This window comes from Rhinolophus hipposideros (assembly GCF_964194185.1).
Source record: "Rhinolophus hipposideros genome assembly, chromosome: 1".
Classification (NCBI taxonomy): Eukaryota; Metazoa; Chordata; class Mammalia; order Chiroptera; family Rhinolophidae; genus Rhinolophus; species Rhinolophus hipposideros.
Genome location: NC_138047.1, coordinates 82,441,059 through 82,468,112, shown reverse-complemented (window position 1 = coordinate 82,468,112; position 27,054 = coordinate 82,441,059). Strand labels below are relative to the sequence as shown.

At 34.5% G+C, this 27,054-nt stretch overlaps 1 protein-coding gene across 1 annotated transcript in view; it reads right to left on the bottom strand.

The window, feature by feature from the left end:
• The window catches only part of ENPEP (glutamyl aminopeptidase), a 97,944-nt gene that overhangs the window by 14,783 nt on the left and 56,107 nt on the right, over positions 1 to 27,054 (bottom strand). Inside the window, exons 11-18 of the mRNA XM_081051031.1 lie at positions 21,787 to 21,866; positions 13,852 to 13,988; positions 13,675 to 13,730; positions 5,949 to 6,099; positions 4,860 to 4,933; positions 4,649 to 4,750; positions 4,390 to 4,560; positions 2,350 to 2,490 (exon numbers count right to left, since the gene is read on the bottom strand). Coding sequence (XP_080907157.1) covers positions 2,350 to 2,490; positions 4,390 to 4,560; positions 4,649 to 4,750; positions 4,860 to 4,933; positions 5,949 to 6,099; positions 13,675 to 13,730; positions 13,852 to 13,988; positions 21,787 to 21,866 — 912 coding nt within the window. The remainder of the gene's footprint in view (positions 1 to 2,349; positions 2,491 to 4,389; positions 4,561 to 4,648; positions 4,751 to 4,859; positions 4,934 to 5,948; positions 6,100 to 13,674; positions 13,731 to 13,851; positions 13,989 to 21,786; positions 21,867 to 27,054) is intronic.

The window sequence follows — 27,054 nt, the reverse complement described above, 5'->3', positions numbered from 1 at the left end:
TATTTTATGAGATAGTGTTTAAATGGTTTCAGTTATGTCCCATCAACTTAATTTTTTCAGTCATAGTCATACATTAAAACCAAATTTTGTCATACTACACTATTGATTTATTAGGTTCATCCAACTTCACAGTTTCATCTAAGAGTTAGTGGAATAAATAAAAATGAAGAATAATTTCTGAAGTATCTTTGGATACTTCTGGAACTCTGTGGTTAAGTCTCAAACTGGAAAGTGCATTAGTGGTGTTGTCATAAAATCACATGACAAAAGCTTTATAAAAAAGCAGTTTATTTATTTTAGGATGACAATAAATTGTTCAGAAATGGAGGCAGTAAAACCACTCATTTTGAAGTCTGTCTGGAAAACGTTCAAGAGTTTGGAAATATTTGGATAAAGCTTAGCTCATTTGTGTTCAATTTGTCTCATCCAATTTTAATGGGAAAATTCTATTTATTCAAACTAACCATAATTAATATTGGGCATTTGTATGCGTGTGTGTGTGTGTCTGACATGTGGTTATTACACAACTTTATGTTTGAGGCTATTTGAAATAATACCTCATGCGAATTAGATCACTAGACTATGTAGAAATATTAAAAGCCTTAGGTAAGGGTTTTGGAACTAGCATTGGAAATAGTTTATCAATTTTTTTTTGAAAAAAATTCAGTATTCTGTCTAATAGATTTATTTTAAGACCAGAGGTTTATGACTTTTATGACAAGGTAACACTTGTTTTTCTCTACTTCTTAATTTTTAAAGAGGAATAACAATGAACTAATTTTTAAAAAAGAAAAATGCATTATTTGAAATAAATTACACCAGAGCTATTCAAATAAATAGGCCTTGAGAAATACTCTATTTAAAAGACAATAAATGAATGGCCATTTTATTATGCAAAATGAACACTATTTACTTATACTTTCTCAATAATACAAAAGTAAGCATTGTTCTTCATCTACACAGATTTATTGCAGCATATACCAAAAAAAGTTTTATAGTCTGTTCAATTAAAACAAATACACAATATTTGTCATTAGGCATATATCTTTCAAAATGGAAGGCTTCATCTTACATAAAATGTACTGTTATCCCCAGATAACAACATGTTCTGTATAGGTTGGTTTATTAATTCTAAACCAAGCGTTTTATTGAAACAATTATAAACAGATGGACAAAGCATCATGTGCACACAGGAACTCACATGTGTGCCAATCAATTTTCATAGAGATGGATGAACAGTTATACCCAATCATTGCAAGAATAAAAAAGGCAAAAATTTATCACAAATAGGCAAAAGCAATGTAGGCTATCTTGGTTGAGAGCTAGCAATATATATAATCTGGATCTGAGAATAATGAGAAATGTGAATCAACATAAAATGGCACTCTGGTGAGTTGTAGAGTAGAAAAGAGAACAGAAATAAAAGTTACAGTTGTTAGTATTTCTGACAAGTCAGTCAACGAGGCAGTGCTGATGGAAAGACAGAAGAGATTAGGAGGGGATACCAGAGGCTATCTCCTGCTATGGAGATTACATATGGTAAAGGTCTTTTAGTCAATGTTTTCATATTTGTTTGGCATATATATTCTATATTATATTTTATACTCTGTCAAAGAAATATCTTTTTAATGGAAATATCATTAAACTTAGAGGATTAGGACCAACAATAGCAATATTTCTCCTGTACGGGGCTGAAGAAATAAGAAATTGGGAAAGCATCTCTTTAGTTAATTTGCTATGTGTCATTTTAAACTCTTATTGCCTGGGAAATATAGTTCCCTTTTAAGAACATTTCAACATACCTGAAGTTTAATTATCTGGTCAAGGGAGAGAAAAGTTATCATCCATATAAGCTCAGTAAGATATAGGTCTCTAATTTGAACTCAGGTCCAAGAATTTTCATTTAGTTTTCATTAGAGATTAATTGAGAACTAAATATGTGCTTGGCATTATGTTAGATGCTAGCACAATATGAAAAATTATATTAACTTATTTTAACCAAACTAAAAATAATGTGATTTAGGCATCTCTCCAGATCTCAGATCGGGGGAAACAATATTTTCCAAAAAAGAAATTATGTATTACAGAATTGTAAACTTGAAACCTATATAACTTTACTAACGATTATCACCCAATAAACTTTATTTAAAAAGAAGAAATTATGCTGAAAATTAATTAATATATTGCTTCCCTGGAATGAAAATACCATGATTCTTTATCTCTGATAATACGCTATTTCAGATATCATATTGATGTTAAAGAAAGTACAGTAAAGAGAAAAAGAAAGAATTTTAGATAGTTCTCTTAGTATTCAACAGAGAACAACAAACCATTATCTGATCATCTCACCTGTTGACTAGATATTCCCAGTTTAGCTGTATCCAGTTCCAGGCCATAGTCTTCCCATAGTTGTTGTATGAGATATATCGGATAACGGTAAATACATCCTGAGTTTTAATAAGGTTTGAGTCCTTGAGTAAATCCAAATACCTAAGAAAAGCCAAAAGTTCAAAAGGAACTTTAAATATTCACCCTTAGCTAAATTCCAAAAGAACATAGCTTTCATTCCTGTAATTCAATTCTTGAGGCACCAACCAACAAAGATAATTAAATATGACAAATGATAAAACACAATTTAAAATTTTCTAAGATATTTAACTAATTTTTAAAACAACCTATGATTTGAGGACTAGTGATATATAAACTACAGGAACATTGAAAATAAAATTATTTTTAAAGTACTAAAAACAATAAAGATTGACATTTTAACTATTAATTCAAAGGTAACTCTATTGAATAGAAGCACTTTACTCATTTACCTATTACCTCACCGAACTATAAAAAAGGAGCCAGTAAGTTAAGGGAAAGTATTTATACTCTTAGTTTTTATGAGATAACAGTTAAGTCTTATTTGTTCTTCCACAAATTGTAAGAAACAACCTCCTAATGTAACCTATATGGTTAGATTAGTTGGCTATAGTTATAGTAAAATATAAATAAGTCTAAATCAATAATATGTGGCAAAATCAAAAGATTTTTATTAAATTTATGCCATGGCTGTATCTAGAGGGAATATCTCAACATGTTCTAGACCATTGGTCTTCCAGAAACTGCAATGGAGTGGTGGACCCCGGAATTTTTGTGCAATTTATCTTTTACCCTCTAGTTCGCAAAAGTCTTAGTAAGGCATCCAAGTACTTGCTAATTTTCTCATCAGATACAATCCACTCAATGACATCCAAGTAATGGATCAATGTGAGGTTTTGTGGACTGTCAAGATGATGAAGTTCTTGGTAGACTATCTCTGGGCAGTGAGCAGGAGAATAGACATATAACCCTGAGGCAAGATGGTGAATTATGGTGTATTATTGGCCCTGCCAGGTTAAAACAAACTGTTTCTGGTAGTCCTTACAAATTGGTTACTGCATTGTAGTTTATAATTTACATTCTGCCTCTCCCACAAATCTATAAGTTTCTCAAGATAGATATCATGTCTTATTCATTTTTAATCCCACAATCTATATGCTTATACATAGAAAGGGCATTATAAGTGTTGGTTAAATGAATTGAGTAAATAATTCAGAAACCACAACTAAGCAAAATAATGAATTAAGGCAGGAATTAGTTGATGTGGGACATAGGTGTAGAGTGGGATAAGAATTCATAGATGAGCTTCAAGCAGTCTTTATACCTTCTGAGTGGAATCTAGGTATACTTTATTTGTGTATGTATGCACATTGTGGCAGACACTCTTTCTCTGCTAACAGAGACTAGTTTTATTCTGGGCTTGGATCAAGGTATCCTTGATCCTAGGAAAGGTAGACTCCTACCTTAGCTCCAGAGTATCATGATTGACCAAAATCAGTCAAAGGAATTTAAATTCATCCTATTCTACAAATGGTCAACTGGTAGACCCAGAGTATCACCCAGAATGATCACATGTGACCCAGTTCTGGATTATGAGAGGAAATGGAGATAATTGACCTCTAAATATGAAAGACAGAGCCTTGTGAGGAGGGACTCTTGCTCCTGTCCTTCTTCCATTGAAAATATATGTGTGAAGACAAAATGTTTGAAGCTCTGGAAGTCATGAGTTATCCAACATGTTGAAGATGACAGAGCAGAAAGTGAAAGAGCCTAAGTCCTGGATGAAAATGTTGAACAACTGCACACAACTGAAAACTGTCTACCTTCAGAATTTTTTCATATGAGATTGCATTTCTTTATTGTTTAAGCCACTATTGCAGCTATATTTTATTTCTTGCAGGGAAAACAATTGTAATAGATTTTTTTTTTGGAAACACATAATTTAATTAGCATCTCTAAGAGACTGTGACACATAAACCATGAAATACCATTCATAGAAGTGAAAAAAAAGCTCCAACTTACCTTGACAAAAGAGTAATATTCTTCACTGATGCTAATCCATACAGCAGTTTTTCTTTTTCTTGAGCTAATGGTGTGTTCTGGTATTGATTAAGAGTGTAGTTCCATGAAGTTTCATTGCCAGAGTTCTGCATTCCATACCGATATACCAGAAGTCTGAGATTTACAGGAATCCTAGAAGAATAAACAGTATTTCAGAGATTTTAATTTCTCATTTCACAGTTTAAGGCCTTCTAGCATTGAAAACATGGTGAACAGTCACCTCGTCCCACTTAGCCACTGCTCAAATAACTTGGAGGCACTGTCCAAGGCTTCTTTGTCTCCCATCTTGCACGCAAGTCCCAACACAGAGGCACGGAGTAACCTTAGGAAATAAACACATACAAAGCTGGACCTTGAGCTCTTTTCAACATATTTTAAAACACACTAACAGATATAAAATGAATATTAGTTTTAAAAATGTAAGAAATAACTTTGTGTTGTGGTCTCCAGTATCATTCCATGCCAACTGAGCTGCAATGGACTTCACTTGCTTTCTGAAGTAGTCCTGAAATAAAAGTACCATGTACAATGAGTAATAATTCATTATTTATCAATATGTTGTCATTTATTATAATCTACAGCCTCCTCCTCCCATTGTAATATTTTTTCCTACTAGTTCAGAGAAATTTGGGCCTGTCCTCAGGAAAGGGATGTATTCAGTTCTTATCACACTGTAATTTTGCTTCAATCCTGAAGATCAGACTATTTGATCATTCTCTAGTGTTTGTAAAACTTTGGTAAGCCCCTTTTAACTTCCACGTCTTATTTAACATTTGTAAGAAATAGAATAACGATTGACATACTTACTACACTAAGAATATTACGCAAGTATTTATGAAATAATAATAATGATAACTAATATTTGTATATTGCCTTTGGATTTACAAAGGATGTTTATATTACATGATCTTCACTATCTCATCACCATAGGCAGCCAAGCACTGACATTCTATTGCACAAAGGAAATTAAGACAAATATTAAATCATTTGTCTGAGTCCTTTCATTTACTAAGTAGAAGAGCTAGAGATTTGAATCTAAAATTTGTTTAAAATTACAAGTGTCTTGCCAAAGTGCTACAGAAATCACAAAGCAAAGTATTTAGAATGAAAATCTTATAATAAAATCTCAATGTGGAAATAATAACAGTAAAAATAAGGAAATATAATGTTATATTTTGGTAAGAATAAATTCATTTTGACTTAGATAAAGCCATTAAAAATAGGATCTATTTAGTATGGTTTAAAATGTCTATTTTAAATAAAAGATTAATTATCGTACTCCTTGTAACACTAAAATATACGTTTGAGTGGTATACTGAGCCAGAAATACTGATACATTTCAAGTTAAAAAAATAAATAGCATCTCTTTGCTTTGACTAGTCAAGTCACTGTACTTTCCTTTGATTTCACTTGTCAGGCAGATAGGCTTTTGTGTCTTCCAGGAGCCCCTTCTCTCAGAAATCTTCCTGTTCTGCTAACGGCTAAACATTTACTTTCATAAAATATACCATTAACATCACCTCAATCAAAGGGTATAGCTCTTTATCATCTTCAAACATGTTAATGATATAGGTTATAGCTGGAATGACTCTCTGCCACGGTAAAAGATCCTCTTCCATTCTGAGGTACTTGGTCAAGTTCAGGGCCACCTGATAATCTAGAAGATGAGCTCTAAGAAAGAAAAAAAAAACACACCACAGTTAATCAAAAAACAGATTAGTTTCCATATGACTGAAAGAACTAATATGAGATTACAGAATTCAATGTTAATGAAATTCCTTCTATTACACAATTAAGAAAAGTGCATGTATTGCTAAAGCCCAATCAAAGGGTTGTGTTCATAATGATGTCATATACTTTCAAGCATTCAACAGTAAAGAGGAAGACAAAACAATAAGATGTACACCATTATAAATATCTCTTATTGAAATTATTTGCTTTTGATATAGAGGAAACATGAATAACAGTACTCGAATCATGAATGCTTTAAACATTCCAATTGAACTTATATTTCCCATTATAACATCTCCTTTTTAAAATATTTCCCAATAATATGACTAAATAAAAATGGATTTTGTTCCTCAAGAAAATTTGAAGTTACTATTGGCATTTCAAAGTTTAAATAATCTAATCTCCTGCTCCTTAGAAGGGATTCTAGAATCTCTTGAAATCATGTTCTTAGAAATCAATTATGCTTCAAATTTTAGCCAAGGTTTTGGAAAGAATTTTAGATGGGAATCCTGTTTTTCCAAATTACACTTAAGAAGTTTAAATTAATTAATACATTTTAAATTATGGAATTAGTAATACTGACGCATTGAGGGCTTTTATGTTTGAGGTCATTTTATGAATGAAGTTTAATGTAATTATATCTTGACTTCTCCCTCAAGAGTTTGATTAGAGGATGAACTAATATTGAAGAGGTATATAAGAATAAAACTCTTTGGCATCATACAATTTTTACTAATGAGAGATGACACAGAGTTTTCTTTTCAGTTCAGAAGGCTAATTTCTCCTATTTTTCTCAGTTCCTGGTCTGATTTAGAAGGATTTATATTTTGGAGCATTCAGCCTCCCTTAATAAAAGTATAAACAATATTGAGAAATGGAATGTTTTATTGAGACCGTTTGTTAGGTAAAAAAAATGTAGAATTTGTATTGCTATTTGAAACTTGATGATTTTCTAATTTCAATGATTCTCCATTTTCCTGGTGGGTAGAGCAACAACTATGTTCAGTTAGTATTTTCTTAAGCTACCGTGTTTCCCTGAAAATAAAACCTAGCCAGACAATCAGCTCTAATGCGTCTTTTGGAGTAAAAATTAATGTAAGACCCAGTATTACATTTATATTATATTATATTATATTATATTATATTATATTATATTATATTATATTATATTATATTATATTATACTATACTATACTATATTATATTATATTATGTTATATTAATTATATTATATTCCCGGTCTCATATTATAGCAAAATAAGACCGGGTCTTGTATTAAGTTTTGCTTCAAAAGACGCATTAGAGCTGATTGCCCGGCTAGGTCGTATTTCCAGGGAAAATCAGTACATATGAGGAATAGTTGTTGTTGAGAAGATCAAATTAGCAAAGAGACTAAGTTTAGGGAGAATGACAGATAATTTGGTCAGAAATCAAGTGGGCTGGACATTTCTGTCAGGTTAAAAGTTTAGAAGAGTCTTGGTTACAAGGAACAGAAGAACTGGCTAACTGGGTAGCATAAATAAAAGTAAGGAGGGCATCTGATGATCCACAGGTTAGAGGCCTCGACTAAATACTACATATTCAAATGCCGAAAAATTAATATCTGTCCTAGTGTCTTATTTTTCCTGCACATGTGATAGCTATGCAATAGTTCCACTTTGGTACCACTTGTTTTTTTTAAGTCTGAGTCATGTGGTCAGGACACTGGACTGGGAGTGAATTTTTTATGCTTGATATTATAGAGAATATTTTGAGAATTAAGCTGATGTATGTTTCATTTCCCCCAAATCACATTACTCTGCAGCTCTTATGCACGGGATCAATGGTATTTGATACTTCAGAGGGAAAGCAGTATCATTTAGAATTTTGATTCTCAAATGTTAGCATATATCAGTAATACTGGAAAGTTGGTTAAATCACACTCTCTTGGGTCCCATTCTCAGAATTTCTGATTCAGTGGGTCTGGAGTAGGGCCCAAGAATTTGTATTTCTGACAGGTTGTTAGACAATGCTGATATTACTGGGGCTATATGTGAAGAATTGTTTTTTTAGAACAAAGATGTTTATAGTGCCCCTTCCAGATCTCTTTACAGCACTATGTTGGTTCACAGCTGCCACCTTCTTCAGAGAATAGCCCTTGGCCAAATACATTCATCTTGCCTAAAAAGTTATACACTGCTACTCCTGACCATTAATTGTCTGACTCAGGAATGCAACAAGCCAGCGTGGGTTCCTCAAGTTGGACCTACTTTGTGGTACAATTCATAGCTTCCTAGTTGAATCTGGTAGAGATAGACTCCTGATGAGACCATATCGTTACTCAGCTTTTTCCCCCTGCTCCATCCTGCTTCTTGCACTCCCTATCTCAAGAGATAACCACATGTTCTCTCTCAATAACCACATGTACAAGAACTCCCATTTCACACTCTGCTTCTAGGGAAGTCAACCTAAGACAGCATTCTTATTCAATTTTAAGTATCAAGTTCCACTTCTTTTTAAATGCATAGCAAATAGCAGTTCTAAAAGCCAAAGTTGATTGAGAATTTTCTTTATCCAAAACTCTTCCATTTATATAGTGAGAACCCAGGCTGAGGGACTTAAATCATAGAGTTTTCCTATAATTCATATAGTGTAGAGAGGATGGAGGCTATAACTTAAAGTTCCCACCAAACTCAATGGAGAAGAAGAAGAAAAAGAGGTCCTAAGAGGGAATTCTTGCTCTCCTATCTTGGACTGAGGCGTGCAGGAAGTTTGGGCACTCTCGTACCAAAATATTTGTTTTGTCTTCTCTGGGTGTGACCTGGAAAGACTTCCTTCTCAGGGAAGCCTGGGTTAAACACATTGTCTTGTTAAACAAGGTTGTTGAATGGGACAGTAGAATGGTTGAGAGAGGTGCCTAGGTGGATGGAACTGACCCCACATGCTCACGTTCAGCCAAACCTTCAGGTAGTGTGGACAGTTTTAGAATGTTCTAAAGTATCTGGTCTCTCACCGTTAACTCGCCAATTGAATTCAGATTTCTGGCTTAAAATGTCTCTTTGCAATCAACTAGATCCCTTTTGATCTTTCCCCATTCCCCTACTTCTGCCTTTTTTTAAAGGGCTGTCCACATGATGGTAGGGAAGTTGCTTATCCCGTTCTGTGTTATCCTCTGCTCCCTTCTGCAAACACCTATTAAATGGCAAAACTAAAGGGCTGTAATTTTGGCGTGGCTGATGTTCACGTAGGGGTTTTTACTTGCTAACCTGGCCCTTACCTTGGATATCGTTGGAGTCACTGCTCCTTGGAACTTGACTAGAATTCTATTTGTATCATTAGCTTAGGTGCCGTTTTAAGCTGTTTTCTCTGCCATTCTTCCCTCACCCAGGGACTCTGCTCCCACCCATGGGCTTGTTAACCAGCAGTCTCCACTTTCCCTTATGTTATTTTTCACCTCTATCCTGGCTTTAGCACACAGTGGTCTGCACAGCACAAAATAAGCTATTAAAAAGGATAAAACTTATCGTAACAGGTGTACAACAAAGGATTATTTCTGTCTCAGCTTTGGCAAGGCCCCAAACCAGGCCCTTTGGCCTATAGTCCAAAGTAAGATGCAGGCCCACCAAATTGGGACTAACATGGGCAGAAACTGGTTTTGTGACCCTTAGCTGATAACCTGTCACCATCCTAATAAAGAGGTTGGAGCAGGTAAGGGGGAGAAAGTGACATTTTAGAAGAGGACTTTTGGGAGTGCTCTCAGTGGACTGTGAGGGCTTTCCCCCTCATATCAAGCCTACGAAAAGGGCCTTTGATGAGACCACTTGAAGAATTTTACCTATGTATCCTGGAGCTAGGAGGCATAGTGGTCTGATGTCTGATAAGCCAAGAAATCTAAAGGATGAGAGGCTGTGGTTGGCTAGTGCTCTGACTTCAGAGTGAAGAGATGGGACTGCATGAGGTGGCCTGTCCTTCCAGATTTTGTCGGGGCAAAGGATACATGAATATTTGCTATGGCTCAGAGGTGTTTACTTGCTCCTCATGGGAACTGCAGGAAAAACACCGTTGGCCACGGAATGGGTGTGAGTAGCAAAAACACCATGCAAATGGTGACATGAGGAAGAGTCAGTGTTAATCATTTACAAGGTTCAGAGAGGACCCAAAGTAGACAGCATGTCAGGGTCTTTCCTCTCTTCATCTGTTCTCCTTGCTTTACGGCTGGAGGAACCCAATGGAAGCATAAGGAATGAGAAGTAGAAGTTCCATGCAGAGAAATGGAGAGGAAATCAAGCATATCGTTCCCACTGCAGGTGGCCAGCCAGCAGCTGGCCTGAGTTGAGGGCTGGGAGAAACTTTAAATGAAGTTGAAAACTTTGATGATTTCACTGGGCAGGGCATATAATTGAACTGAGCCTATTTGCGGGACACAAATGACTGGGAGAATTTTTACTCCTTATCTCAACAAATGTGTCCAGCTGGATATTCCATCCAGGGCAGTAAGTGTAGCAGCGTTTTTTGAGTGTGCCAATGAATTTGGGGGTGGGGAATTAAGAATACATTTATTTTTAGATGCGCCCTGTTAGTCTTGCTTGTGAAAAATAATAGTTACATTTCTTTTTGAACACCTGAGAAAAATAATGTAAATTCTAATCCTACCACAGGCACTTATCTTACTACACATTTCTCCTCTCTTCCTCTTAAAGTTTCAGAGTGGTCTGGACTAGTCTCTAATCAACACCAGTGGAGTCTGTTCCTCTCTGAATCCTGTTTTTCTCACGTTGCAGAAGGAAATTGGATGGTAGTTCAACAGCTAAGCTCATATCTCAGGTATTTTCTGGATTGGTTGTTGTATGGTTCTACATAATTTTTGGTTCTCAAATTCTTTCACTTTCTTTCTGCAGCTCTTCAAATTTTCATGGGGCTGTGGCCAAGGAGTTGAGCAAATGCAAGAAAGTCTTTTACTGTGAGTTATTTGCTTTACATAGTGTCTCAGAGAGAACTCTTCAAGAGGCTTTCACTTTTTAAGGCAAAAAGAGCTGTTTGCATTGTGTTGTGATGGAAATTAAGCTATAAAGATATTACAGTTCTGTGCAATTTTTAACAGCTAAGATACTACATTGTGGAAAAGGTCATTATGCATTCACAGGAGAGCTTTCCTGAAAAAAATTCTAGATGGTTCTATTACATTTTAAAATATTGATCGTCTCCTTTCACCACTTAATTTCCCAGGCCTATACAGTGCCTTGTACAGAGTAGGTGCTCAATTAATATTTATTAAATGATTGACTTACATATCATAATGTAATGGAAATACAGTAGTGCCCCCTTATGCATGGGGAATATATTCCAAGACCCCCAATAGATGCCTGAAACCTTGGAGAATACCAAAACTTATATAAATTGTTTTTTCCTATACTTACATACCTAGGATAAAGTTTAATTTACAAATTAGGCACAATAATAGATTAACAACAATAACTAATAATAAAATATAACAATTATAACAATATACCATAATAAAAGTTAAGTGAATGTGGTGTTATTAAATAAAATGAGTGTTACTTGAATACAATTGCTGTGATACTACAACAGTCGATCTGATAACACAAACGGCTACTAAGTGACTGATAGGCAGGTAGCACATACAGTGTAGAGACTCTGGACAAAGGGATAATTACCTTCCTGAGTGGGATGGAGCCAGACGGTGCAAGATTTCATCACACTATGCAGAATGGCATCCAATTTAAGACTTATGAATAATTACTTACTTCTATAATTTTCCATCTAATATTTTCAGACTGCAATTGACTGCAGGTAACTGAAACTGCAGAAAGCAAAACTGGGAATACAGGGAGACTACTATAAAATAATCTGCTATGTATCCAGGAGATTAAACATGGAGATTCACTAAAGGGAATCATATTGTCTATTCCCTACAAAGGGAATCTAGATTACAAATTCAGAAGAGCTTCTCTAAGTGCTTCTTTGTTGTTGCTAATCAATGGTGGATGCATTTTCGTTAAGTAATACGATTTATTGAGCACTTATTCTGGGCCAAAGTTTTGGGTGCTTTGTGTGCATTGCCTCATATATTACTCAAGAGTCTTCTAAGGTCATCTCCATTTTACTAATAAGGAAATTGAACCACAGACAGAGTAGGAAATTTACTCAAGATTACACAGCACCAGAATTTTAATCTGGTTTGAGCACCTGTTTTTTAACCCTATAAATTCCCTTCTTAAAAAATTTCAAGTTTTTCTGATGTACAGTAGCCTATCTAGGAAGTCCGTGTAAAATAGTTCTCCCATGCCTTTAGTGATGGTATCCTATCCTGCCAGCCATGTATTTAGCTCATATTTAATAAGCATCTACAATGGGCCAGGCACAGTTAGGAACTGGGGATAAAATGAATGGGACAATGATCTGGGTGTCTACCCTCACGAAACTTACAGTTTGGTTGGTGCGATGGACAGTTAATAAGCAATGGCAATATAATATTGTGGGGAAATATAGGGTTTCATAAAAAGAATACGCAACTCAGACTATGGGCCATTGTAAGCTTCCTGAGGAAGTAGCGTCTCATTCTTGGTATATTGCTCATACCGCGTTTCCCCAAAAATAAGACCTAGTTGGACAATCAGCTCTAATGCGTCTTTTGAAGCAAAAATTAATATAAGGCCTGGTCTTATTTTACTTATAGCAAAATACAGGTCTTATAAAATAATATAATATGATATGATGTAACATAATATAATATAATATCAAGTCTTATATTAATTTTTGTTCCAAAAGATGCATTAGAACTGATTGTCCGGCTCAGTCTTATTTTCAGGGAAACATGGTATCTAGGATGAGGCCACTACACAACCAGCAAAACAAGTCAGCTGTGTCCCTAGTTCCTATAGACGTGCCAGAAATTCAACAAATAGCTGTTGAATTACTGGTGTTAGAATGCCTGAAAAAAACCTATAGTTAATTACTCCTCCATTCCCCCAATCTATGCTGATTATTATTTTTTTAAATTTAGGTTACCTTCAGGCCATGAAAAAAAATAGTGAAATTTCCTAATTAGTATCTTAATTCTCATCAATCCTAGAGTACCATATCTCCTTCTTACCACAGTGACCTGAACAAGATTTGATGACTCTAGTCATAAAAATCTTATAATAGGCTTTGGTTCACAGAACTGAGGTCATGAAACACACTGTTTGTCTTTTTATTAAATCAAATTTGAAAGTATACTTTTAAACATTTGTAAATGTCACACCTAATTAGCTCAAAGATTCTGATAGCTAGACAAGCCCTACTCAAAGTCAATAGGGTAGGTGAGTTTGTGTATGTTAAGGGCTAGTATCAGTATTTTGGCTCTAAGGTTCATCTGAGCTTTAAAAAAAAAGTTAAAGTAAACAATAATGTTATAAATGTTGGCTTTAGATATTTTAAACTAAAATTAATTCTTAAATTTTGCTGTAATTCATTAAAAAATTTTATGACAAAATCCACACTATTTTAAATAATCTATGTCATTTCAAAACCCACCTTGCCAAGGCAAAAGCATCATCAATAAGACTTGCACGATCAGCAGAAGAAAAGTTCTGGGAAGAGGAAGAAAAAGAAGTAAGATTCTTAAAGCAAACTATGTGGGAAAAATTAATATAATTGAGATGTTCTTCTTAGAACAAAAATAAAATAACTCACAGTCATTGCTACTCTTACCTTGTGGCTGGAGGAAAGCATGGTAGATATCCAGTACCAAGTTGGTACTTCATAATTTACACGATAAAACCCAATATGGTCGGGGTTTATTTTGAGAAAAGCATTTCCACTAGGATTAAAAGAGTTCAAAGTGATTCCTGTGGTAGTAAATAAACACTAATGAGAAACATATTTGCATATATTGTAAACACAGAGAAATTAGACCCAGAGAGTAAAAAAGAAAAGAAAAAAAATATTAGCTCAAGTTTGATTTGGCTCCAAAGCCCCAAAGACTAATTCTTATTTAGTTGCCCAACTTTAGAATGTCCCTGTAGTGCATGAGCTGAAAAAGAAATAAGTAATGTAAATAAGTGTCCTATAATTTGTGACTTATGCTTCTTATTGGCAGAAGCTTGCAAAATGGGTGAAAGAATTTTGTGCTTATTATTCATTCAATAAAAGAAAACAATGCCTTAAAACAAAGAAGTGCTTTGCTTTCTGGGGGTCACTTATATATTCCTAATCATGATGGAATAATTACACAAAGAATATTCAGTGGAGCATCCTGGGAGGGGACAAAAAGGTAAACATTTAAAAGAATACTTTGTTTATTAAAATCAACATTCAAATTGATGGAAATGGCTGTTGCTAAGCAGAATAATGATTTAAGAATCAGTAACACTTTTAAAATGTCAAGAACTGAAATCCAAACACAACATTCTTGATTTTATAATCCATTTCAGACTTGCTCTTCCCATTTTATTTATCTTTGTAGAGTCTTATACTTCCTTATTTCAATTGATTACATCAATGCTTTTTCATCAGTGGATATACCAAATTAACTTTCTTTCTGAAGTAGAATCCACTATTTACATAAGGCTCTAGTAAATAAATTTTAGAAGCTCAACATTGAAGAAACAGAGACATTTTTTAGGTTAAAAAAATCTCTTAAAATAATAGCTATGTTCTGACATGACTAACTTTGTTAGGAATACTCCTATACTTTTAAATTTATACATTCTTTTGTTTGCATGGACAATTTAAATAAGGGTGTGGGATTACTTAGTATATTTGAGGAATTGCAAATAGTTTAATGTAATGACAATGTAGGATGTGATATTAGAAGACAGGAGACGAGGCTATAAATATGGGCTGGGGTTTCAATGTGAAGAACCACCTGTTATATTAAGGTATACATCTTCTGTTAAGATATCTTTTTTCTTTTTTTTTTTCTTTTTAAATTAAATTTATCGGGGTGACATTGGTTAATATAATTATACAGGTTTCCAGTGTACAATTCTATAATATATCATCTGTATATTGCATTGTGTTTACCACCCAAAGTTTAATCTCCTACTGTCACCATATATTTGAACCCCTTTTCTACTTCTTCCACTCCCCCTCGTTCCCTCTGTTAACCACTAAATTATTGTCTGTGTTTGTGTTTTTGTTTGTCTTCTTTGTTTGTTGCTTTCAGTTTTATATCCCACATATGAGTGAAATCACATGGTTCTCATCTTTTTCTGTCTAACATATTTCTCTTACCATGATATTCTCAAGATCCATCCATGTTGTCACAAATGGCAGTGTTTCATCTTTTCATATGGCTGATTAATATTGTATTGTATACAAGGGATGACAAAAAATGTATGTATACACATTTTAAGAAAGGAAAAAACTGTATTAAAATTGTAATAATATATACCGATAACAGAAGATGAATACAAGTCACATTTGACTTCTGCAATTATAAGAGATGCTCAAAATGGTTACCATCAGCATAATTTTAATACATTTTTTTTTCTTGCTTAAAATGTGTATACATTTTTTTTGGCACCTTCTGTATATGTACCACATCTTTATCCAATCAGCTGTCAGAAGACACTTTGGTTGTTTCCATGATGGAGAAGGTTTTTAAGCAGGGAAACAACATGTTCAAGTCTGTTTTCTAGAAAGATAATTTTGATAGTGATATGGGGGACATAATAGAAGGCGATTCTAGAGTCCACTATGATAATCTAGGGCAAGAGAGAATGAGGGCTTACATTAAGGTATAGATAATGAAAATAGAAAGGAGGTGATGTATTCAAGAAAAACATTACAGGTAAAATCAATACAATTCTTTTTTTGTCTTGATGTGGATAGTTAGAGGTGGGGAAAATGTCTTGCATGATTCGATGAATAATGGTGTTGCCAGTAGAGAATAGTGGGAAATTAGTCCGTTTCCGAGGAAAAATGATTTAAATTTTGGAAGTGATTGCGAGGTTTGGAAGATATCCAAGACACACTAGTTTTTCATAATGTATTTGTACACTCTTCAACAAGACAATAAGTTTCTTTAGGATCTTTCAGAGTACGTACTTGACAAATTATAAACCTTTACCTCACTCATGTAATATTTATCTTTCTTTGTCATTCTCCCATGGACAAGTTGTTAAAAGGAAGCTAATCTTTTGGGAACCGTATACTTTGAATGTTTGTATCAGGAGGAGAGCCTCTTGCTAAGCATTGAGCCATGTGTTACAGAAGAAAGCGCATGAATTTTTGAGTCTGACAGATCTAGAATAAAAATCCTGCTCTATGAATTACTAGCTATTTGATCTTGGCCAAATCACTTGACCTCTGTGTCCCAGTTCGGCATGAGGGAAATAGGGATAAAAATCCCTCACAGGGCTGTTGTGAATATTAAATAAAATAACATAGGTAAAGTGTCGGTCATATAGTTACATGTCCAACAGATGGTAGCTATCCTCATTATAATGAAAGGGGATATGCTGCCAGTTCTATAAATAGCAAAGCAAATATAAATAACATTGAGAAGTTCCTGGCAATCCATCTAAATACTGCAGTATTTTAGTGTGCTTTAGATATACCTAGTTAAGCCTGTCTAGAGTTACTGTGATTTTTCTCACTTTATAAATGAGGAAGTTGAGATCCAGGAAATTAGTAGTTAGAGACTTTCCAAGTTCATGCTACTTTCAGAACAGTTGTCAATGGCAAAATACTGTTGGGTTGTTTAGTTACATAATGAAGTAGATAGGACTAAAATATTGATGCCTATTCCAGATGACGCATAGAAGTAACATTATGTGTTTATCTCCTGTGTGTGTGTTTCTGTGTGAGCATCTTCCATACACACACACACAAACACAGAATACACACAATGGAACCTTACTGTTTTTATGATTAGTAATCCTTTTCATTGGAAATTATATTGTAAACACCTTGGAATTTTGTTTTATATATATAAAAATGGAAATTCAATGGTCACATAATACTCTTATAAATTGCTTTGTTTTGCTTCTTGCTAATTTTATACACCTCTAAATGCAATAATTAAACTCCCTTGTTAATGCAAGATATAAGGCTATCAGCTTGATGACATCTCTAAAATAATTGATCTACCTGAACTCTTTCTTTACCCTTATTAAGTAAACTCTCTTCCTGGGAAGAGAAAATCTAATTAGCTGACATGAGTATTCTGGTTCACCTTGGTCAGTATTTTTCTATTTGTGTAAATTAACAAATTAGCATTCTTATGGCTTTGGTTTATGTGAATGACTACTCCAAGACTTGGTTGACCAGGGCTGACTTGATGAAACTGAGCTTCTGAACCTGCAAAACTGAATCCAGTAATTGAATCCATAATGATACAATCCAAATTTAACATTCCATGAGTCTCAGCTGGAAAGAATAAAAAAAGTTTCTTATTCTCTCTTTGTTAAATTATTTATTTTAAACATATAATTTTAAAATATATTTCCATCATTATTTTGATATGAAATATTCGAATATAACTACTATCAAATTTTAGCAATACCCTATGAATATGGTAGTCAGAATTTGGCTATCTAAACCATCCAGAATGGATCCTCAAATCTGAGAGTTAGTAATACAGTCATCACGAAGTCTATACCCTTTCCTATGCCCTAAGACCTCTCCTAGACCCTATGTGTTTAGGAATGCTTATTTTAAAACATTATGTGTTAACAAGATTGGCTATACAATATCATGTGTTAATCTTCAATTCTTCTAAATGTTAGAAAGCAGCAGATTTAAAAAAAAAAGGTGGTATACTACTAAAGTTAGATGCACTGACAATAGCTAAAATAGTAGCTGATACTAAAGACGGGAATAATTAAAGTATGCACAGATAACCTCTAAAAGCACAGCAGTGGGAGGGGGTCAGCAAGCAAGACTTCATTAAGCAACGACTTACAAAACTCTTAGTAAATCTTGGGATGTGCACAGCACCTTACTGTGAATAGAATGGGCAGGGAACGAAGAGTACGTTGTGTAGTTTGTATCTTCAAGAAGCTTAAACAACAATAATGGTTTTTAAAATATAAAGTAATAATACTAGGAATAAGGATGAATGAAAGTGACAGCAGAAAATATATTACAGATGGCAAGAGGACAGGTTTTTCAGGGCAAGTTAGAATGGCCAGTGATAAAGTTCCTCTTCTTTTGCTGCAAATTACATGTTTAACGTTTTTAACATTTAAAATATTATGTACAATACACATGTAAATAAAAGACCTCGGTGGGGAAGTCCCACTATTGCCTGGAAAATTTCTAACTGATGAATCATCAAAGAAACCCAGAGGAGAGAGGTAAGGCTGGTAACCTGAGCTCACTGCCCATTTTGTACACTCAAGACTTGATCATCATCTGTGCTCTGAGCTGAGAGTTGAAGATGTCCCTAAACAGGAAACAGGAACTTAGTGCATTGCCTAAGAATGGAGCGGGCACTTTGAAGCAGGAAGGGATGTCTAGTTCACTTCTGGCTAAGTGACCAGTCATGATTCTGACCTTTCAGATAAAAATAAGTCTGTCATCAAAGCTCTGTGGACATTAACGCTCATTCATTCAATAAAAAATTAGTAGGTACTTGCAGGAGATAGAGAACAATCACCACCACAACAAAAAATAAACTCCATTTCCTCAAGGAATATTCTATGGGGAAGGGAGAGACAGATAAGTCAATAGTTTTAGCAAAAAAAAAAAAAAAAAGTGTTAACTGTAATGACAGAGAGATGAAGAGTTCTGTGAGAGTCCTCAGCTCTCTCACTTGCATACCAGCATACTCTGTCCGGGGCACAATTCCTGTCTATGCTTGGTGAAGCTTATCACCCATTTAAACACTACTTTTAGCCACCCAAACTCTAAACCTAGGTGTCTTTTTCTTTAGTAACTTTTCCTGAATCCCCAAATTTGGCCCAGTGCTTCTCCAATGAGTGCCCTTGGCTATTACCAGAGGAGGCATTTATGACAGTATTATATTTGCCTGTTTACCCATCAGCATCCTCCCTAGACAGTAAGTGCCGCAGGATAAGGATTGTGTTTTTTTCCTCCCAGTATTGTCTCCATGCCTTTCCCTGTGTCTGCCGCATAAGTTAGTTCTCAATAAACACTGCTTTGGAAGAACTGATTAACTTTTTAATTAATTAGGAATTAAATTTATTATTCAAATATTCTATCTAATATATATGTAATACATGTAAGGAAAAATGTTTATTGTTGCTAACTCTTAAAATGTATTTTATGAAGCACTTGAGTAAGTTTTACTTATCTAGAAAATTCACTTATATGGAAAGCTTATTCCATGAAAATGCTGGGTAAATTATACTGGTGTAGATCAGGGGTGTCCAAACTGCGGCCCGTGGGCCAACTGCGGCCCATGATCCATTGTTAATTGGCCCGCAGCAAATTCCAAAAATATACTTAGTTTACTTAATTAAACCAGGTGAGGTAATACATACTCTACCTCGAGTGAGTGGCCCGGCTGTTTGTGTATTTTACTGCATATGGCCCTTGGTGAAAAACGTTGAAAAAAGTTTGGAGACCCCGGGTGTAGATGAAACATTCATGCTTTTCAATTTGTAAACAGCAAATCAAGCAGTTTCCAAGACATTCCTCCAACCCTCAATTAACCAATGGTGACCAATGGGGAAAATATGTAGTAATAATTAAACCAAATCCACTGCAAACCTCCCAAAGGAATCCTAGCCTATCACACCTTTTATCAGTGCTATTACAGATTCTTAAAGGTGTCTTTTTTTCTGTCTTCTCCATTTTCCTTTGGCAAATGTGCTTATGAATAAGAAAATGGTCAGAAGACAGGTCAGAAAAGATAAAGCATGGTACTCAAATACAATATAATCATATAAAATACAAAGACAAAATGGCATTGGCTTGGGAATTCTGGAAGAATTAAGGAGAATTGTGGATCACAACAATTAAAGTAATTGTTAGTATAAATGATCAAGAGAAAGTTTTGTTGTGATACTAATAAAAAGGGGTGTTACCTTGACAATACCAAAGCTGGTAGAGATTATATAAAAGTAAAAATTACAAAAAGTTTGTCATGAAAGTAAAACACCCCAAAGGTAAAACAGAAAACCCCTCCAGAATCCACACAAAAACTTGCACAAAAATGTTTATAGCAGCATTACTCATAATATCCAAAAGGTAGAAACAATCCAAAAGCCCAACAGCTGATGAACAGATAATCAAAAAGTAGCAGATCAATATGACGTGAATATAATTTGGCAATAAAAAGGAATGAAATAATGACACATGCTACAGGATGGATGTACATCGAAGATATTATGCTAAGAGAAGCCAGTCACAAAATACTACATATATTGTTCCTTTTATATGAAATGTCCAGAATAGGCAAATCTATGCAGACAGAAAGTAGATGAGTGGTTGCTTAGGGCTAGGAGTATGGGAAGATAGAGAGGTTAACAGCTAAAGATTGTGGAGTTGAGGTAATTAAAATGCTCTTCAATTGACTGTGTTGATGGTTCCACATATCTGTGAATATAATAAAAACCACTGGATTGTACACTTCAAGTAGGTGAATTGCATATCATGTGAATCACATCTCAATAAAGCTGTTTAAAAAATAATTACTGGAACTAGGGTAAAACTTTACTTGCTAAGGGAAATATTACCTAATTATATTTTTTAGAGTATTTTGCAGGAAAAAATAGGCATATGTAAATAAAGGATAGGAGCCATAGGTGAAAGTTATTCTGAAACCAAGTCCTCATGAGATGGGGTGAAGAAGAGTCTCATTTATCGTAGATAAGAAATGGTTTTTGAACACAAAACAATGGTAAAAAGTATAAAAAGCAGGATTCTTCTGGGATAAGTGCTAAAACATGCCTTATTAATTATTATTTTTTTTCAACAATTTGGAGCAGAGAATATATGATCAGGTCTTCTTGTTTTTTATATGACTAAAATTTTTCAAGAAAGAAAAAGACAAATCAATGGAGATAGAATACAGAAATATATTTGAAATCAACTTAAGTGAGCTGAGTTTAACACAGGTAAACGCAAAGTAATTCATTTAGGGAGATGGATAGATGGGTGGATGGATGTAGATACAGATAGTGCCTTGAGCTACCGGTGACAAATCACAACTTAGAAAAGATAATTTGGAGTAAGTAAAGAGTCTAATATGCTGATTCGGGAAAATGATAGGTATAATTTAATGACAATATTTAAAACATCAGGCTTGTCACATAACATTTTAAGAAATTCAATGGCTTACTAATCTAATATAAAGAAACGAAGGAAAGGAAGAAGAGAGGACTGAAAGAAAGAAAAAAGGAAGGGAGGGAAGGAGGGAGAGAGGAAGAGAGGAAGGAAAGGAAGAAAATTTATAGACTGATCCTCCAATGGTTGGGTACGTGGTCCTTCTCTTTTGGATATGGGTATTTATTATTGGGTCAGTCTTGGTAAATCATTAAAAAGAATATCTCAAGGTGGAAAAATTTCATTGTTGTAGATAAAGATTTGTAGTCATCAATAAATTGTTTAAGAGATGTCTTTTAGCTGAGATTTGCATCATAGGTTCCAATTTGCTCTTATTTCTTTACATTTATATTAATTTAATGTGGTATATTAATTCAAAGAAGAAATAAATCAATTGATAATATTTACCTTCTGTTTCTGACCTATTGTAGAATGTAATGTTTGACGTATCACCTTCAGTCCATTTAACTGGAATATTCCATGTGTAACTAAAGGTTTTTAAAAAGAAAAATTTAACTTTCATTACTGAAAACTAAAAACATATCCAAAGTAAAATTAATTTTAAAAGTAGTAGACAATCAAATTTTCCTCATAAGTGATCATCCAGTGTATAGTATACAATTGATACAGTTAATATAATACTCTTTAGTGATGAAGATAGGCCATGTAACTGCTTTCAATTTCTATAAATCTTTAAAATTTGGAACTTTGTATCAAAAAGTTAGCTGAGGATGAAAAAGGTTATTTCAGTAAAATGCCTTGAGGCTTTGGAACAACGATATTGCATAAGAGGGTGCCAAAAAAATGTACACACATTTTTAAAAAGGAAAGCTGTATTGAAATTGTAATACTCAGTATATGCCGATAACAAAAGATGAATACAAGTCACGTTTGACTTCTGCAATTACAAGAGGTGCTCAAAGTGGTTACCATCAGCGTCCAGACACTTCTGATTATGGAGAACTACTGTTTGAGCAGCATTGACCAAAGTGTCAACTTGTATACATTTTTTGGCACCCCCAGTATAACACATTATATAATAATATTGAGCATTTCCACACATATTTGCACATATAGTACTAATATGCTACAGTTTCTGTCAATGAACACAAAGCATTTTTAGAATTCAGAAGATAATCTTAAAATGCTGTAAAGGAAATAACACATTTTATATACTGTATTGAAATTACACCATCATTATCATCTCTTAAAGTTTCTTATGCTCTTTAAATATCTCCTATTTAGAATCATGTGAACTGATGTACTGCAAAGGAAATATCTTCAGGCAATCTTGTTTCCGGGGGTTTTAGTGTTTTCTTAAGCTACTTTTTTTTTATGGAGCAGGAAGGAGAGGATACAACATAAATTTAACATTTTAGTCTTGAAATCTCATAAAAGAGGTCTTAAATGTCTTTTTAATGGTTCGTTCTCATATCATCTCCTATCAGTCAGAAAATACAGGAGATCTAAAGAGAAGGAGAATCTGTTTTGGGGTTTGGTTTTCAACTCAAGGTTGGCCTTGTTTTTCTTCCCCTGTGATTGTTCAAGTCCCTAAAAGAGAATGGGGGAATGATAGTTCCCCATTTTAAGGTATAATACAGTTTATGTAATTCAGAGAGAATATATTTTGCATGAAATGTGATATAATTTCAATATAATTTATAAAATGTGTTATTTCCTTCTACATGAAAGAAGTAATCCTTTGTTTTATAACTACTGAAATGTTTTATAATAGAATTGAGCTGTTACTAGCTCTCTTGGAGGATTTTATTGCAGTGGAATGTTTTTTTTTTTGGCTAGATGTTTCATAGAACTAATACATAAATTGTCCTGGGTCCTATAGCAGACATTGTCAGTGCTCCACCCTACCGCCTTGAGACTCTTGATCATTTTTGTACACCCCAGAATCCACTGTGCTTTCCCTGCTAATAGCCAGCACCTGGTCTCTCTGTCAGAGGACTGCCCTCTGGCTGACTGCAAGGACAACTAGAAGTTGCTGAGAATTTACGTTCTTGGATGCAGTCCTTTGCTAGTGGTGGATGGACATGAGCACACTCCTTGTTTCATCTGTCAGGACCACTCTGAAGTTCACTGTCCAGACACCATCTTCTGCAGGACCTGCTGGATACTGCACCCTAGGTGCTTGATTTCCCCACTTCCTTTTCCCCTACCAGTCTTTCCTAGAAATACGTCTTAATGAGTCACTTTTCCTTTAAAGATCACCTCAGGATTTGCTTTTGCTTTTAGGATTTGCTTTTTGTGTTTTGCTTTTGCTTTTAGGATTTGCTTTTTGCTTTTTGTCTTACGAAGACAACGTAAGAGCGATCCCTTGTAGCTTCTCAACAGACAAAGAAGCATTTTTTAAAGTCACATCCTATCTACATGTTTCATTGTTTCACTGTTCTGCTGATTTGGTGCTGCACGTAGACTAACATTTCATTCCTTCTTGCCTTTCCCCAATGCCAACCTGACCTAATCAACAGAGCACGCAATGTCTGGATGCCCTATGTGCACAGTCAGGATTTCACATTTCGACTATCCCCTCTAAAACATGGTCTCTGCAACTACAGTGGGCCTAAAAGTGGGCATAAGTTATACTATTAAGGTCATATAAAAACCAATTGCTCTGAAGTCTGTAAGAGTATCATTAAGACAAAAAGGATAGAAAGTTAAGGCTATATAATTTTACAGTTTTAGAATCACTTACAGGATCTAATCTAATTGAAGGCAAGTAAAATAATAGATTTGAGAGTACAAGATGCCAAGAAATGAAAATAACATAAATGAAATGATGGAGTCTCCTCTTTGTTATCTAAAATTCAGGAATATCCACTTTCATTTTTAAAAGGTGTAATTCACTTTTTTCTTTACATCTAACAATACAACAGGCTCTGGTAGTATTAAACATGACCAATCTAATTTTCATCAAGGACACTGACTTTGATTAACCTGAGGTAACACACCTACTCCCATTCTTCCTCCTGTTTACATTGAGTAGACTGTTGAAGACGTGTAAGTTTGCCCAATAGAGAGCTCCCCCTGATGAAGACGTGAAACTGGCCCATTTCAAAGAGATGGTTGAGCCCCTAATGTTAAAACCGTAACATATATATATATATGTATATATATATACATATATATATATACACATATATGTATGTATATATATATGTATATATATACATATATATATTTATATACACACACACACAAACACGTGTATACGTTGTGGGCCATTTGAATTATGAAAAGTTTTTGATCAATAAGAATTCCCTAGTCTTGGAATATTTAAGCAGTGAGAAAAAAGGGAGGAGGCCATTCAGTTTATAGTACAAATTATCCGAACACGTTGTCTATTAGGTAGGAATGTGTCTCAACAGAGAGCAGGTGGACTCTAGAGTTGGAGAAAGAACTCATTAGTTTCTGAGGGTATGAAGGCATATATTATAATCTAATTTTTCAATCAAGAGAAAAATAAGGAAGGATGACTCATGATATGATGTCTTTTTCTTGCTTATTTGCTCAGGAGCTACTACTGATTTTTAGCAAGGGTTCTCAACAGGGAAACACATGTTTTCTAGGTTTATTTCCCTATGCACGTATAGCTTTATGGTTTTTTTTTTAATAGAACAAGTGGATTGACTTCATGATAAATGATCACTAAAAGTCATGCATCTATATGAATTTAAATAAAACAAAAATAGTATCTGAAGGTAGAAACTAAAGAAAATATTAGAGAAAATTATAAATGTTAATATAGTTCCATTTTCTAAATCTTGATGAATATAATTTAAAGATTTATTATGACTGATGACATATTTAGTTCATTTGGCAATACAAATTTTTGTTTATGTGGAGAGAAATCCATAATCAAGGAGCAGTTTTAAAAATTCCTCTAGTCTAAAAGTAGTGTTGGCATGTCTTTGGCTCAATGAATCAGTGGGTACATATGACAAAAGGGAGCAATTACTGTTATGCTTTTGCAATGGAAGTTTGTTTCTCAGGAGATAAATATTCTTTTTAATTTTAATATCCAAAGGCTATTAAATAGCGGTATTAAATATGGCCAATCTAATTTACTAGAACATAAAATAATAATTATAAATTATAAAACAAACATATCATAGTTAACAGGACAATCACAGAAATAATTATGTTGATTTTTATAACTGAATTATCACCTGATAACAAGTCACCTCTATGTTTCAATTCATTCCTATATTATGAAGGAAAGAGTGAAAAACAAAAGTTGTCGCCATTATAATCTTGGTTTCCACAATAAAGAAAAGATAAAGAAGTATATACAGACACTCCCCCTGACTGATCTCATTTGGTCTAGGAACTCAAATTTTCCTTTGTTCTGGCGTGAACTATTAATTTTCACAAGTTGGATTACAGCAAAATATCCAGTTTCTCTGAATGTCCTTTATTTTGGGACAGCTGAGTGTCTGAGAACTCAAGAGGTGTGGCTGGTAAATAGTGAGCACCACTGGCTTTCTTGATAATTCTCCTGTTCAGGTGCCAACCAGTATCTTAGAAGTAGCTCATTTAATAATTCTCAGTGCTTTTCAGTCTCTGAGGCCTTGGACAGAAAGCATTTTGTCAATTTGAATTTCTGTAAATACCTGAGTATGCTGTAAGTGTGACTTACTTCCCACAGTCCTGAATTGGAAATCAGAAAACAGCTTCTGTTACCGAAGGGAGTGTATATCACAAAGTGGGTCTATAAAGATTATCTTTCATTTCTCTAGAAATATGGCTATGAACTCTATAGAACAATGTTCTAACAGGAGATTGTTTTCTGTGAATTCATCCAATTCAATTCCCTAAACATTGTTTATTCTTTAATTAGAAACTTTAGCTCAGCCTAATCTTGGGAATATCAGCCACACCCCTCCAGCCGTGACCCTCTCCTAGTGCAGCCTGATCACTCCATCATCTCTAACATGGTCACTTTCTATAGCATTGTCCTAACTGCTCTCCTTGTCCCACTCCTGCCCCTCTAATCTGTTCTTCATAGTGCGGCCATAGGAGGACTTCAAAAAATAAGAGCATGATCCTGCCAATTCTCTCCTTAAAGTCCTTGAAGTTGTACACCATTGTTCAAAATCTTTAACATGGTCTGCATATCAGGCCTCTGCCTTCCTCTCCAACTTCATCTCACACTACTTTTCCTAGTGCCCCTCTGCTGCCCAGTTTCTTGGAGCCAGACTACCCGTGTTCAAATCAAAGTTCCATCACATGCTTGCTGTGTAACCTTGAATAAGTTACTTAATCATTTCTGCCTCCATTTCTCCATCTGTTATAATAAAGCACTCTAAAGTGCTTTAAATAGTGCCAGCTACTTAGTACATGCTCAATGAGTATTGCATATTATACGTATACCACCCATTTTTAACTCCGGAGCCCTCATATGTCTTGTAGTTTCTGTTTTGAATATCCCTGATGATCAAACTTCTCCACTAGTTTATTCACCTTAAATATCACTTCCTCAAGAAAGAAAGTGCTCTGTAACCCTCCCTGCCACACTGCACCTCCTGGCCAACCCATTAACTCAGGCTCAGCCTATCAGTGGACACATATGACGGGAGAGAACAATTTACTGTGAGATTTCCAAATGGAAGCTTGTTTTGTAAGAGAGAAATACTTTTAAATTTTAATATCTAAAGACTCCAG